Genomic DNA, 12891 nt, shown 5'->3' on the forward strand with positions numbered 1-12891 from the left:
GGTGCCCCTCACCCATCGGTGACAATGAGCAAGGGCATCCAGTGGTGGGTGGGGGTCCCCCGGTGTGGGTGGGGGTCCCGCTGCCCGCCTGGGTGGAGCAGGAGCTCCCTCTCGTGGGCACAGCCCCGGCGCTGAGCAGGGCCCAGGGTGCCCACCCAGGACCCACGGGTTGGGGGGCCACAAGACACGTGTGTCCCTTTGAGGGCTGCAACGTGCAGCGTGGCCAGGGGGCAGGGGCCTGCCCAGACCCGTCCGGCTGATTCGGGAGGACGTGGGGGCCCAAAATGCAGCGGTTATTCCTGAAAGAGGAAAAGCTGCTCCACTCTGTGCCCCAGCTTCCCCACCCTGCATGGGGCTGAGCTCTGGGGCAGTGCCTGGGGCACACGGAGCGTGGGGACGTCAGCAGGGAGAGAACACAACCCGTGGAGCAGAGGCAGAGCAGGGAGACACCACGACACCCAGGCGGGTGGGACCACAGACCTGATGCAGGACGAGACAGGTGACCCCGGCGCTGAGGCGTTGGCATGGAGCAGAGTAAAACACAAACAGGCACGAGTGTCAGCAGGACTTCCTTAAGGCAATGAGGTACAAATTTCATAGAATCATAGAATCATTTTGGTTGGAACAGACCCTCAGCATCGAGTCCAACTATAACCCAACTCCAGCACTAACCCATGTCCCTAAGAACCCCGTCTAAACACCTTTTAAACCCCTCCAGGGATGGTGACTCCACCACTGCCCTGGGCAGCCTGTTCCAATGCCCCACAGCCCTTTGGGGAAGAAATTGTTCCCCAGATCCAACCTCAACCTCCCCTGGCGCAACTTGAGGCCGTTTCCTCTGCTCCTGGTGCTTGCTCCTTGGGAGCAAAGCCCGACCCCCCCTGGCTCCAAGCTCCTTTCAGGCAGTTCAGAGATCAGAAGGTCTCCCCTCAGCTCCTGTTCTCCAGGCTGAACCCCCCAGGTCCCTCAGCCACTCCCATCACACTTCTGCTCCAGCCCCTCACCAGCTTTGTCACCTCCTCTGCCCTTTCTCTAGTCCCTCAATGTCCTTCTTATGATGAGTGGCCCAAAACTGACCGCGGGATTCAAGGTACCGGCTCACCAGCGCTGAGTACTGCAGCGCATGAACATGTTCATTTGAGCATGTTCCTGCCAAGCAAAAGCTCTCAGAGCCACTCCATGATGCAGAGGTGCCTGGATTAGGGGCATTTCTTAGGGTATTTCTGCAGGGCTGCTGAGATGGGGCGATGGGATGAGAGCAGTGTCCCTCCTGGGAAGTTAAGAGGCAGATACACGAGGCTGCTCCATGCAGTTCTGGCAGTGCAGCCCAGCCTGGCACGCTGCAATAACAGATCTGCGATAAGCTACACCATGTAGCACAAAGCACAGCCACTGCTGTGGCCTCCCCAACATCTGACTTGCAGGGCTAGCTGGCACATTCATCGACAGGTTCTGTAATGCACACGGAGGCACGGTCATAGAATCATAGAATCAGAGGCTGTCCTGAGTTGGAAAGGACCCACAAGGGTCATGGAGTCCAACTCCTGTCCCTGCACAGGACACCCCACAGGTCATACCGTGCGTCTGAGGACATCGTCCAGTCTCTTCTTGAACACTGTCAGGTTGGGGCCTTGACACCTCTCTGGGGAGCCCATTCCAGTGTCCAGCACCCTCTGGGTGAAGAACCTTTTCCGCATGTCCAGCTGACCCTCCCCTGGCACATCTTCCTGCCATTCCCTGGGGTTCTGTCACTGTCACAGAGAGAAGAGCTCAGCCCTGCCCCTCCTGCTCCCCTGCTGAAGCTGCAGCCCCATGAGCTCTGCCCTCAGTCTCCTCTGCTCCAGCTGAACAAACCCAGGGACTCCAGCCGCTCTTTATACGGCTTCCCCTCCAAACCCTTCACCATCTTGATGTCCCTTTTCTGGACACCCTCTAGTAGCTTTATCTCCTTTTTATCCTGTGTCCCCAGCCCTGCACACAGTGAATGCTCCAGGTGAGGCCGCTCTAGCGCAGGGCAGAGCGGGACAATCCCCTCCCTGCCCGGCTGGCCCTGCTGTGCTGGATGCACCAGGACACGGGGCCCTCTTGGCTCCAGGGACACCAGTGGCTCATGTTCAACTTGCCGTTGACCAGAACCCCCAGATCCCTCTCCGCAGAGCTGCTCTCCAGCATCTCGTCCCTCAGTCTGTCTGTACAGCCAGGGTTGCTGTGTCCCAGGTGCAAAATCCAGCACTTGCTCTTGTTGAACTTCATGCGGTTGGTGATTGCCCAGTTCTCCAATTTGTCCAGATCCCTCTGCAGAGTCTCTCTGCCCTCCAGAGTGTTGACAGCTCCCCTCAATTTTGGGTCATCAGCAAACTTACTAAGCAATCCCTCAAGTCCTGAGTCTTCTACAAAGACACGGTCTGGTGAACTGCTTCAGACAGGCCCGTTTCCGAACTCCTCTCTCCTCCCCCTGCCTCGACAAGGCGGCAGAGGGCAGCACGCAAGCGGGATCCAGGCAGCGAGGCTTCTGGGGAGAGAAAGAGAAGGAATGAATGGAGTGACAGATGGAATCTGTCTGTCCTGCTGTCAGGGACGGCGGAGAGACAGCGACACAGGCTGCCCTGCTCAGAGACAGCTGGTAACAGCTGCGGGGGTGGATGGAAAAGCAGGGCCTCATCTGCCGCAGGCCCTGCGCTGCTGCGAGATGGAGACCCCAGGCATGGCATGGTGTTTACAGGCCTGAGGGGCCGTTTCTCTGCCAGCACATAATGGACCTGGCTACACTTGTGCAAGCCCGGCACACAGAGCTGAAGAAAGGCCCCTGCAGCCTGGCTACCAGCATGGTTCTGCCTGGCCCTGGGCGCTGCACTTCACCTCAGGGTTGGCTCTGAGCACCACGGCCCGGCTCAGACTTTACTCCGGGCACCTTAGGCCTGGCCGCGGGCACCACCACCTGCCTCAGGGCTGGCCCCAGGCGCCATCATCAACGTCAGGGCTGGCCCCAGGCGCCACCTACCAGCACCAGAGCCGGCTCCAGGCCCCCAGGGCCCGTCCCCACCGCCCGGGGGTGCTGCGCTGCCGCCCGGCCCCGCTGACGAGACCCTGCGCACGCCCCCCCATCAGCTGCCAGCGCGACCCGCGACGCACGCCAGAGGGCGACGGCGAGCCCGTGCTCCTATTGGCTCGTCCAACCATCACTCAAGAGGCGGGGGCAGCCCCATTGGTTTGGGCTGGGAGGGGCGGGAAGGCTGAAGCGGGACCCCCTGTCACCCGGGCTCGAATCCTCGCCGCCTGACCGACTCTGCGCATGCGCAGATCGGGACGCCGGGGTGGGGCGCGCAGGCGGGGCGCGGCGCATGCGTTGTGCGTGCTCCGTTACAAACCAGCGCGGAGCTCCGCGGCGGGAGCGGGAGGAGAGACGAGACCCGCCGCGGCGGAGCCTTAACGGTGTAGCCAGCGGGCCGGCTGTCGCGACCCGCCCCGTGAGAGCGCCTCCGCGCCGCCCACGTGACCTGCCCCGCCGCGCATGCGCGGAGCTCCCCCGGCGCGGCGGGGGCGGCGCTGAGGGGAGGCGGCCGGAGCGCGGGCCGAGCGGGGCCGGGCCGGGCCGGGCCGAGCGAGGCGGCGGCGGCGCAAAATGGCGGACAGGTTCTCCCGCTTCAACGAGGACAGGGACTTCCAGGTAACGGCCGCGCCGCGGGGCCGGGCGGGCCCTCAGTGTATCCCGGGGCGGCCGAGGCGCCCTCAGGCCGGGGCGGGCCGCTCGCCCCCCCCCCCCTCACCGGGGCTTTGTGCGCGGGCCCGGCGGCGGTAACGACACAAAGGCCGGAGCGCGGGGTTCGGGGCTGTCAAGGTGACCCGGGGACGGGGCGGGGGTCGGAACGGCGGCGGTTCCCCCCGCGGAGGGAACCCTCCTCACCCGCAAAAGCGGCGGTTTAATTTAATTTAATTTTTTTACGGTGCGTGAGGCCCGAGCGGCAGCCCTGTCCACCTGCCCCCCGGCATATGCCGGCGCCCCCCGCTGTGGAAAACGCCTTTTCCTTCGCGTACCCCCCCCCACCCGCAACAAGACATGAGTATTTCGCCGTAATTAGCGCCGCTGTTGCTGCTTTAGAGGGGATTTAAATAAACAATGGGAAAATTAACGTTGACTCATTAAGCCTAAACAATGACATTTTGTTTTCTGACTTCAGCCCCGGAGTCTCGAGGTTTAGAAAGAAAAACAAAAGGAGCGAGAATACGAATAAACGCGGCTCGGGAAGAGCTTTTCATGAGCTTTGCGCCCCAAGTTGGAATTGTCCTTTTCACCCAAACTCCTGCTTTTCGTCTGAAGATCTAGGAGGTTTTTTTTCGTAGTTGCGGAGCTTGCGTAACTCGACTTCATGTAGCATCGAGGTCCAGTGGCGTTAGGACATCCAGTAGTAATTAATTTGTGTTGTTCCTTCAGGATGTTTCATGGGATGCGGGCTTTGTAAGTCAGTATTAAACCGTGTTAGAAATGCACGAGAATATATGTATCGGCGTGGTTATCTGCACTATTTACCTCGTTTTATCTGTGGACTGTAGGTTTGGCTTCCTAAGGCAGCCCAAGACACGGACTGGTTTGCGTTGTTCATTTCCTTAAATGAAGGAATGAGTTGTAATTAATAGTGAAATGATCTGATTGGGTTTTGAAGTTTTTGTTTCGGGAAGCAGAGAGAGCCAGATCTTGGGTTTGAAAAGACATTTCTTGTGACAGGGAACCTAAAACAAGTAGAGTGCTGCGGGATGTACCCAAGAAACGGGTAAACTCTCGAGTCGTGTGTCGCAGAACTTGTTCACATGTGCTTTTTGCTCCGTTTCCTTGTTGTCTCTTTGCAAGAAAAATAATTGTAGCAGTAAAACCTGTTACTGTGTCATTGCTCTGGTCATGCAGGGAGAATGTGCAGTGATGTCAGGGAGAAAACCGGGCTCCATTACCTGATGCCGAAATCTTAAAAGCTGCCGAGCACGCTCGGAAACAAGAACCTGGTCACAACCCCGTTTTCCCTTGACTTTAAGAAAGGGCACTATTTTTAATCGGGACTTTATCCGTGCCTAATATCAGGCTTTCATTATCTAGACTAGAGTAAAAAATAAAAAAGATAGGGTTTGTTTTTATAGTAGAGTAACTTCTCTCTTTTCTCTCTGCAAATCTGCCAGCGAGAAGACATTTTATTTTGTGTGCGAAACCTTCCTTTGAGGGGAAAGGAGAATCGGTCCTCTGGGAAAAAGAGTTTGGAATTGGTTATGACCATGATGAGCTACAAATCGCTGATGAGGGGCAGATAGGGCCCAACAGTTTTTCTGGAGTATGTTCATGGAGGAAGGCTTTTTGAACCTTAGTTTTCCTTCTTCATCAAAATCCTTTTCAGAGATTTTAAACTTTTTTTTCTCTAGATTTATATAGAGGTCACTTGAGATGTAACACCGGTGTGGAATAAAGGACCTGGCTAGCTATGTGAGTGTTTGCAGGGCGGCTGCGACTGTTGGTAAAAATCCGCGCAGCTTTTGATCATCTGCATAAAATACTGGTCTCAGAAACAAGAGCAAAAATAAGACTCTGTTAGTGCGAAGTCACAAATTTGTATGTAGGCTTCCTTTGTAGGAGTGTTTCTGTTGGTGTTAAAAATGCCTTTTTTCATGCTGTTTCTAGCACTTTTAATTCTGAGCTACGGCAGGTGAAATTTTTGCCCTTTGATGCAGGATGACTACAAACATGACCCCACGTTACTGTGAGTTTGAGACCTGAGTGGGCATGACAAAAGGGAGACGATGCTCTAAAATTTCATGGCTTGAAGCAAGGATCGACATGGCGAGGGTGAGAGAGGCTGTACAGATCCCTCGGGTTTCGTCCTTGGATGATCTACTTGCGATCTTCTTGGTGGAGTGAAAGGATACGTTACCCCTGAGAGAGAGAGGAGGAGAAACAAAAGGTCAGGAGGAAAGTGTATGGGTCAAAGGAACGTTTTAGCTGTTTGGAATAAAGGCAAATGCCTTGGGATTAATGATGTGGCTAATGGAAGAGAGTCTGGGTTAGAAAAAAAAACATTAGAGTTGTCTTTATTGTTATCAGCCTCCTTTTGGGAAAGAAACTTGAAAGCTTCTGGCTATGGGAGGATTAGTTTGGCCAGAGGGTGAGTTGAGCAGGGGAGAGATGGGGTCAGCAGAGGTGATATTCAGATTTCTGAGCTTCTGATATGCTGGAGAGAAGTGGATTAAAGGCGTGAGAGCTGCCCAGAGCTGTTCTTTGCTACGCCTGACTAAAGGAACCGCGATGCCGTCGGGGAAGGCAGGAATGGAAACGCATGGCATGGGAGGGAAATCGGTTCAGGAAGGAGAGGACCTGAAGCAGCCAAGAAAAAGAAGGTATGAGTGGTGTGAAGTGCATAAAAAGGTGATGAGGGGAGAAGGCTTGTTGAGCAGAGGGAGCAAGTGAGGACTGGAGGAATAAGAGGGATGAGAGACTTTCCCGTAACTGCAGCTAAATCGGTGTGAGGAGTATAAAGCTGCAGAGGGAATGGAGACCCTACGCTGGGGTTATAAGCAGCGCTGTGGAAAAGAGCTGCTAGTAGAAGGTTAAAAAGGTCAGATATCCCTAAGGATAAAGATCGTGGTGTGGAGGGGGAGGAGGAAGATGACATACTCCAAAATGATTATTCCAAGTCCTCTCTGTGGTGGGGTGGGAAAAATCTCAAAGCTAAGGATGCTTTGAAAGTTGAAATTGCCAAAGGAGCAGCAAATGGCATCGGAGGATATTGCCGCAGTGAGGTGATTAAGCAGCTTTGGGTTTGCTTTTTTCTGGAGGATTGTCTTGCTTCTGCTGTGCTGTGTAGCTTCAGAAGCCGCACAAAGGGCATAGATCCTCTTTTCTTTTTGCTGCGTGCTCCCAAACCCTAGAAAACTGAAGGGAAAGCCCCCGGTGGTGACTGTATTTTGCAGGTGCCGAACTTGAGGGCAGCTCCAGTGAAAGGCACTGAGTTGTGCTCTGTCCGGTAATTCTCACTCTTTCCCTGACCAGGGCAGCACAGAGTTTGTTCAGGAGGTTTTAGGCAGTGAAATGAATTACTGAAGGAGGAAGGATATTCCTGATCTTCTTTCCTCTTTCTCGGCTCTGAAATTGTCAGTTAAGTCTGCTGGATGGCTTACCCCAAAGAAATCCCAACCTCTTTCCTTTTTCCATTACAGGAAGGGTTATTTTTGAGTGGGCCGCTGACAAGTTTAGTCCTTTGGGTAAAAGATTGTGTGCTACGTTATCTGTCACTTGTCTGCCTCTGCCGTCTCCTTGACTGCCTGCCATCCCCACGGCCGAGACAGGCTTGGGAACTGCTGGAACTTCAAGTAATTATGAACGGAAGCTGTCAGCTACACTAACGGAGTATTTTAAAAGCATTGCTGAAAGCTGTGTGAATACACGAGGCTGCTGCAATAAGTAAATGTATTTTTAGTGTTATTTTTGTAATTGCAATAATCTTATTCTTTAGGTTAACTCTGCTGAGCTCAAGGAATTAACACTGTGGATGTCTCCACGTCACTGAAATCCAGTGGAGCTCCCAGTTACTCGCAGATGTTTCAAAAATGTTTTCTTGCTATATCTTTCTCCTTTCCATTGTTGAAGCAGAAATATTACGAGCCATATGTGTATATGTGTACAATAATTTCCTCTTCCTACGTACATTGCACTTATTTGCAACATTAGCCAGACGGAACACAAACTGTTCCGTCTCTTGTTTTTTTTAGTTTGTTGTATAGTCTGTGTAATCAAATAACTCTTCCACCGAGCACAAATGCCTGGTTTGCTAAACTGAGTTGAAATGTGGCCAGTCTGAACCTCAGTTCTTGCTTATGCCAAGAAAATCGGTCGGTTTTCCCCCCCGCAGAAGGATTTGAAGAGCTGACAGAGCGCGTCGCTGTTACCGGCTGCTCTGTGCCCATGGCGCGGGGATTTTATGCTCTTTAATTGGCAGAATGTCAGGGATAAAGTTTTGTTCCCAAGCAGCTTAGGCTGTCTGGCTTAGCCAACACCTGGGCTGACAGCGTGGAGTTTTAAAATCTGTCCTTTTAATGAGCGTGTGTTGTCGGTGGCTTCAATTAACGTCTTAGGTGCTGCCCACGCCAAAGGTGTTTGATTTTTATATCCTTCAGCCGGCCCTGGCTGCTCGTGGGTTATGTGGCAAAGTAAGTCGATGGCTTTTCTCTGTGTTGCCAGGAAATAAAGTCATTTTCTTTTGCTTAGTTTTACTAATTGGAAGAAGAAAAAGGTACCGTAGGGAAGCGAGGGACTGGAGTTGCTGTGATATCCTGAGTTTCTAACCGGTACAAGATCCCTGTGTGTGAATTTGCCTTTGACAAATGTAGCTGAGAGCGCGCCAGGAGGGAACCCTTTCGATGGCACCTTTTCTTGCTTAAGCATTCATCTTAATTTTCTAAAATCTATTAGTATTGTTTAGAGACCCTCATTTATCAGTAGATTAATGTTAAATATCTGGCATGGGCACAGCATAGGAGGGTCACTGCTCCTATCTCTTTGGCAAGATGTGCTGACCTCTCAGTTGACATCAGAACTGTGAGGTTTTTTTTTTTTTTGCCTGCCTATGGGAGCAAGGAAGGGAGGGGAAAATGCATTAAAAAGTAGATCGAATAGCATCGGATCCATTTTTAGAAAATCACAGGAGAATCTGCACTTGAGTGTGAATTTTTGGAACTCATGTGGTAAGTTAATTTTATATAGACCTTCTTTCCTGCCTTGGTTGTACTTCTCCCTGCTCTGTGTTTTGTCACTTCTCTTGTGCAGCGATGTTCTCGATTGCCGTGGGTAACCAGATAGGGAAGGAAACACTTGATTCTACAGTTCCACAAACCAAATCTCAGCTTCTTCTGAGTCACTCCCTCCCAGACAATGCAAACTTCTCCTAACACCCACTGCGTTCATCCCAGCCAAAAGTACTATTACGGTTATTAGCCAACATTTCCTCACTTGACATATGTTTTCTTTCTACTGTACAATTTTAAACCCATGGTAATTCTTTGTACTTTCCCCCTTCAAGCAGCTCCACGAGTGATTAATTCATTTGAGGCTTTAGCCATTCAGAGTTTTGAAGCCAGAAGTTGATCCTAGGATGTCTGCTCTAAAATCCAGGTATTGCTTACCCTTCAATTTCCATCATTTGACCCAGTTTTGAGTCCAGGAATTAATACTTGCCCACAGGATATCATGAAGACAGCTGGTGATAGCAAACATTTTTCTTTATAGATTGTTCTGATAGTTCGGCCACTGAAAGGTGCGTTTCCCTTTATTTTTCTTCTAGATTTTTATATTTTCAGCTTCTAGCTGTTGTTTCTTGTTGTGTCCTCTGCTGTGCCAAAGCGCACATTAGTGCACTGTCTCCTGTGATGTGAGGGCATGTATAACATTTCTGTCTTAGTTGGGCCTCTTAAGAGCCTTAATGCTCTGATCTCTGAATTAATTCTGTTATCGCAGGGCCTTTTGCCTTTCCCTTTGCGTTGTTACGGCTTTCTGCACCTTCATTTTCCACATTTGTGACTAGAAGACTTGCGTAGCGGGGCCTAGAATAGACTATCTATATAATGTAGAGACATAAATATCTTTTTTACTACTTCATTCTTATTTGCTATTCCTCTGTTGGACTGTATTTTCATCCTTTTTGCTACCGTGTTGCGTGAAGAGGTTTTAACTGGGATTTCTCCTGCTTGCAGGTGTGTTTGCACAGGGCTCTGTGAAAACAGACTTTGCTTAGCGAGCTCAGGCCGCTTTTAAATGGGTCAGATCGCTCTGGACAAACACGCCGTCCACGTTATTTTTTTACCGTTCGTTGGGCTTTATGAGCCGCAAACGCAGTCAGTGGTTGCGCTTTTCCCCCTCTGGTCATTGATAAAAACGTTGAATGGTGCCGAGTGTCGTGGAGTGAGTTGAGTTTGAATGCAGTTAACGTGCTCCTGAGTGAGGTTTACGGTGGCATTTTGGTTTAGAAACGATCCTTTATCGAGTTAAACAGCGTATTAAGAAGGAAGAAAAAAAGGAAGAAAGATCATACTACAAAAACTTGGAGGTTTGTGGCAGTAAATAAATTATACCATAGGTATTAAATAACCATAAGACATGAAGTTGTTCTCGTTTGGTGCCAAGGTATGCAAGGCAGAGCGAAGGGGACCTGCGCTGGCTTCCACTCCTTGTACGAGCTGCTTATCTCTGACTGTCAAACATGCTTTTAATTGCGCAGTTCTAGTGAGGTATTTATGTGCATATTTTCCTGGTTTAAAGCTCTTGACCGATGAGTAATATCAAATGTGTTCTAGTGGGTGTTGTTTTTCAGTGTTTTTGGATTTAACGCTTAGAGTTTTGCCATCAAAATTAACTTTTAGTTTGGTAAACAAGGTGCCCTCAGCTTCTCAACCTGCAATTACAAGGTGCTTCTTTCAAGAGGTGCCAATTTAAATTCGTATCCAAATTTTAAGTGATTGCTTTTGTTGTATTGGCTTGAGAGGATTTTCGCTTTAAGTGCTCTCTAAATAATTGATGCGTGTGTTTGCCTACAATGAGGTTTTGCTGCAGCTTTCACAAGATGTTGACTGTAAATATTAAGCTGTTTCGGAGGGTGTGAAGATGTGCAGTGTCCGTACTTACCCACTTTGCTTATTTACGGGAAAGGGACTGGAAAAGCCGTTTATAACGTGTGGAAGGCTCTGAGAACACTGTGAATGCTTTACCTCTGTGTTGCTAGGAAGAGATAACTGATTTTATTTTCTTTTTTGTATCTTTAGAGTCACTGCAGGGAACAACAGGAAAGAAGGATGATTTTGTTCTGGGAAGCATTAACAAAGGCTTTCCAGGTACCAGCACAAAGTTGCTTTGTGTTGCTTTTTATAGCTTTAAGAAACCACACGGTCTTTAAAATTATCCAGGGAACCTTTCCAGTGTGAGCAGGGTTGGATGGAATCATCTTCTAAATGCACATTGCTTATAAAAATGTCTTTTTCTCTGGGTGTGTAATGAATATTCAAGAAACCCTCCTAAGCGATGCTTTGCTGGAGTTGGTTTTGAATTCTCTGGGTGGATTTCTAGACATCACCACGGTTGTCCGCATCAATTACGTTTTGGAGATCTTCCATCCTATGGAGTCATCAGGCTTAAAAGGGCAGCATCAATATTACTGTCTGAGACTCACAGGGTCTTGTGTGGATCTGGCGGAGAAATTCTAAGCCCCGCTACGTCTTGATTGTGTGTAATAAGCAGTGGATTAGTTGTGGTGAGCTGGATCTGGTTTTAACGCCTTGTGCTGGGAGCCACTGCGAAAAGCCGATGGGCGTTGAGGTGCCTTGTCCTCCTAAAGGTCTCGTAGCTGCTCAACCTTTTCCTTTAAAAAAAGAAAATTTTGAATTTAATAGGATATTTGCTTCTGGAATCACCGAGTCTTTAAAAGCCTTAAAAGCCATGGCTTTATCTACACTAGAAAATGGCCTTTTTTGTGGGTCCTCATTTCCCTTTTTAGATATTCCCAGTGTATCGGCTGCCAGTTTACAGCCTGATGCCCTCAGAGCTTTAGGAATGGGGAGTGGGCTTGGTTAAATGTTTTAAAGTGGCACTTGTGGGTAACAACCCCAAATTTAATGTGTCGACTTAATATTTTTGGGAGTTTAAGGTTTATCGATTGAATTGATGGATAAATAGAATATGCACAAGTGGTGCTGATTTGCTTTACCTTTTTAAAATTCCGTTTTCTAAAGTGCAGTAGAAACGCTGGTTTTTTTGAGACTTTTCCTGATACTCCACCAGCGCAAAACGAATTTTTGAAGATGTGAGGAGCCCGGTACGCTCTTTTCAAGTGCGGTTAAGCAATCATCACCACGCTGCGAAATAATGACGGTGAGCAGAGCGACGCTTCTCCGCAAAATTGCTTCCTTTAGATTGTTATCTGCACTGCCACGGGAACACACGTTTTGTGCACCTTCCTCAGCTGAGCTTAAAATTCAGTGTGGAGATATTATAAATAGAACATTTCTACTTTGCCATCTCAGCAACTGCATTCTGTGTGTTCCCTCCCCACTCATCGTTTGTTTAGTGCTCTTAGGCATAGAGATTTATGCTGGATTATTTTCTTAATTTACTCCATTCACACCGTTTAAAGCATCATCCCTATGATTTGTGAACCAGGCAGCATTTTCCCTAATTAGTCTCATTCTGTACTCTTCCTATCTGACTTGTTTTTTGTAGTTTACATCATCTTCTTTCGTGTTAATAATAATGCTGGTGGAACTGAGCTCTCTTGTTGAGCAGGAGCTGAAAGGACAGCTGAATGGAGGCGTTCTGAAAGAAAACCCCGGCTTTCCCAGCTCCTTTATGCTGCTCCTTTGTCGCCCATCGCTGCGTTTCGAGGTTTGGCCTCGCCGCTGAAATGTAAAACCGCTGCGTTTGCTTCTTCTGCTGAAATAATACATGGGTAACTTCGGGGCCGGTTGTAAAAGAAACCGCTAATTCCCATCAGGAATGGGTGCTATATGGGATGTATTCTGCAGGCTGACATCTTAATATCCTCGGCGTTTGGACAGATTGGAAAGAGCAGCCCAGTAATTAATATCCAGGGAGGTCTCTCTGCCTTGGAGCAGTCGAAGTGACTCATTGTTCTCTCCTCCTTGTGCTGATGATGCTGGAGGTGATTTGGTGTCTGGTTTGGATACACCCTGTTGGGGACGGGGAGAGGGAAGGACAGACCATATTTTTCTCCCATCTTGTAGTTGTAAAGATATTTTCAAAAGGTTTTTTTCTCCCCCCATCACATCTGTGTGTTCTTAAGTACTTTATCTTTGCCCACCTTCATGAAAAGGTGCCTTGTAGAGGGGCGAAAATTAATTCTGTGATACTAAACTGAC

The 12891-nt window shown here is 49.4% G+C and overlaps 1 protein-coding gene across 2 annotated transcripts in view; it reads left to right on the forward strand.

The window, feature by feature from the left end:
* The first annotated feature begins 3379 nt into the window (after positions 1-3379).
* Positions 3380-12891, forward strand: part of GPATCH8 (G-patch domain containing 8) — a 53006-nt gene continuing 43494 nt past the window's right edge. Inside the window, exon 1 of one of the 2 annotated variants that reach the window (XM_065651151.1) lies at positions 3380-3667. In XM_065651151.1, the coding sequence (XP_065507223.1) occupies positions 3623-3667 (45 nt within the window). In that variant the 5' untranslated portion in view covers positions 3380-3622. The remainder of the gene's footprint in view (positions 3668-12891) is intronic. The other variant, XM_065651152.1, reaches the window with a different exon arrangement.

The sequence above is a fragment of the Caloenas nicobarica genome, chromosome 24, assembly GCF_036013445.1.
Source record: "Caloenas nicobarica isolate bCalNic1 chromosome 24, bCalNic1.hap1, whole genome shotgun sequence".
NCBI lineage: Eukaryota > Metazoa > Chordata > Aves > Columbiformes > Columbidae > Caloenas > Caloenas nicobarica.